The sequence below is a fragment of the Octopus bimaculoides genome, chromosome 26 (genome assembly GCF_001194135.2).
Source record: "Octopus bimaculoides isolate UCB-OBI-ISO-001 chromosome 26, ASM119413v2, whole genome shotgun sequence".
Classification (NCBI taxonomy): domain Eukaryota; kingdom Metazoa; phylum Mollusca; class Cephalopoda; order Octopoda; family Octopodidae; genus Octopus; species Octopus bimaculoides.
In genome coordinates this window covers 24,640,210-24,642,903 of record NC_069006.1, presented here as the reverse complement: position 1 = coordinate 24,642,903, position 2,694 = coordinate 24,640,210, and the positions used below count along the sequence as shown (strand labels likewise).

Here is a 2,694-nt window from a genome sequence, read left to right as displayed (position 1 = left end):
CACCGCGCCAAAATGAAGAAAAAGAAAAATACAAAAACAAAATCGTGACCTTTGAAGAAACAAAACTGTCAACTGACCTTTTTAAATGAATTAAAATAACCATGTTTCTGGGTAATTAACAATATCACAATAATTATAATACTAGATATAATTAGCATTGCAATAAATTATAATTGTAATTAAAAAAAAAGAAAAAATTATTTATTGTAATTAACAACACCACATTGATTATAAAATATGTAATTAAGACAAGAACCTGATGCAGCTCTTCTGCTTGCCAGCTCTGGTCAAACCATCCAACCCATGCCAGCATGGAAAATGGACATTAAAGGATGACAACGACGACGACGATGCTAATTGCAATAATAGTTATAATATTGTCTTATCAATGATTAATTATTATTTTTTTTTAACACAAACCCTAAACTTTTCCCAGCACTCGACTGGTATTTCATTTTAATGACCCTGAAAGGACGAAAAGCAAAATTGACCTTGGTGGAATTTGAACTCAGAATGTAAAGACGAACGAAATGACGTTAAGCATTTCACCCGGAATGCTAACGATTCTGCCAGCTCGCTACCTTAATAACAATAATAATAATCCTTTCTTCTATAGACATAAGATCTGAAATATGGGGGAGGGGGTAAGTCGATTACACCGACCCCAGTGTTTCACTGGTATTTATCTCATCGACCCCAAAAGGATGAAAGGCAAAGTCAACCGTGACAGAATTTGAACTCAGAATGTAAAGGCAGATGACACTCCGCTAAGCGTTTCGTCCGGTGTGCTAACGATTCTGCCAGCTTGCTGACTTTAATTTTGTGAATAATTAATTTCAAACTTCTAAAACTTGAAACAGTTTAACAAACAAAATAAAACTGAAATTAAAAAATTTAAAAAAGAAGAGAAAGAAGCAGAATATCTTACGAGTTCATCTTTATCGGATATTTGCCGAACGGTGCCGTTGAAGGCCGACGCTTGATATAATGTCGCTAATTGCTCAAGATGCCGTTTCTGTATTTCAATTGTTTGGTGATAATCTGAACGGATCTCGTTCACTCTCTGTTGAACTGTATCAGGGTGGGTGGTCAAACCGTCTGGATCCAGGTGTCTTGTGACATTAAAGCTGGTCTGGTTTTGGGCTGTGCTACACTGTTTCAATAATGGTTGGACCTGTAACAAAATGAAACAAAGAAAAAAAAAAAGAAAGAAAAAAGACCTTTGGGTTAATAAATTAACGTACGCAGCATGACTCCAGCCACAAAACAGCATGAATTAATTAAAGACAAAACTAATTAATCATTTAGCATTGCCACAGTTTGGTAAGTTTCAAAACCTGAAACTCTTGGCCCCTGAGTCACACTGTTGCGTCTACTGAATACTAAAAAAAAATATACATACATATATAAATATATATATGAAAATGGAACAAAAACGCAATAGAGGACATTAAATCATTCGGACAGATAGATGATACAGAGACGGACAAGAGAAACAACAATTAGAAGGACAGGCAAAAAAAAAAATATGGGTCATTCGTGGCTTTCTTTCCTCAGTTAAGTTCCAGAAGTCACTACCGTTTCGGGCAATACATACACAGAAAAGAAATTTTATATTAAATTTGTAATTAAAGAAAGATGTTTCGTATCAGAGTTTGTGAACATTACCATAATACTATTATTGGTTCCAGGTTTCAGAGACTAAATTACAGGTTCAGTGCATTTAAGAATGGCAAGAATAAGGGACAGAACAATTACCACAATCGATTTTTTTTTTTCCTGTTCAAAAGCACCAGTTTCTTTTTCTTGATAATAATAATAATACTTTGGCAAAAGACATACACATATACACATGAATGTATGTATGGGTATACAGCCTGGAAATTCCTGCTTACGGTAAAATTACTAATAGTTACCATGAAGCACAACTTTCCAATAACAAAGAACAGTTTCATTCAACAAATGTATTGAGTTCTTTTTCCTTGAGTTGTCCTACTTAGTACGTACGTACACACACAAACCTAGGGAATGTAAAAACTTGTGTGTCTGAATAATTTCACCAATAATAATTTTCCTGCCAATTTTATTTTTCCCAGGAGGAGGAATGTCAGAAATGCCAAAACATTGGATTTTCTAATACTATGGCAACTTCACTGTACTCTTATTGATTTTTTTTTTTTACTACATGTGTGTGTATACATGCATACATTCACACACACACACATCATTTAATGTCCGTTATCCATCTGGCCTGGCTTTTACAGCTGGATGCCCTTCCCAATGCCAGTCACTTTACAGAGTGTACTGGGTGCTTTATACGTGGCACTGGCATGGATGCCACACATGTGGTACTGGCTCTTTATATGTGGCATCAGCAAGCACGACGTGCTTTTCATGTGACACATCAAAAGCATCCATGTGCATGGGTGCTTCTCATGTGGCACCAGCAACCATAAACCTTTCTACTAAAGGCACAAGCCTGAAATTCTGGGAGAGAGGACCAGTGTTTCACTGGCACTTAATTTATCAACCCTGAAAGGATGAAAGGCAAAGTTGACCTCAGCAGAATTTGAACTCAGAATGCAGTGGCAGATGAAATATCGTTAAGCATTTTGCCTGGCATGCCGCCTTAATAATAATTACCATTTCTACTCCAGGCACAAGGACTTGGAATTTTTTTTTGGAGGGGGGGGG

General features: G+C 36.2%; 1 protein-coding gene across 1 annotated transcript in view; it reads right to left on the bottom strand.

The window, feature by feature from the left end:
• Positions 1–2,694, bottom strand: part of LOC106875841 (myotubularin-related protein 3) — a 106,003-nt gene that overhangs the window by 17,807 nt on the left and 85,502 nt on the right. Inside the window, exon 14 of the mRNA XM_052976933.1 lies at positions 929–1,174. Coding sequence (XP_052832893.1) covers positions 929–1,174 — 246 coding nt within the window. The remainder of the gene's footprint in view (positions 1–928; positions 1,175–2,694) is intronic.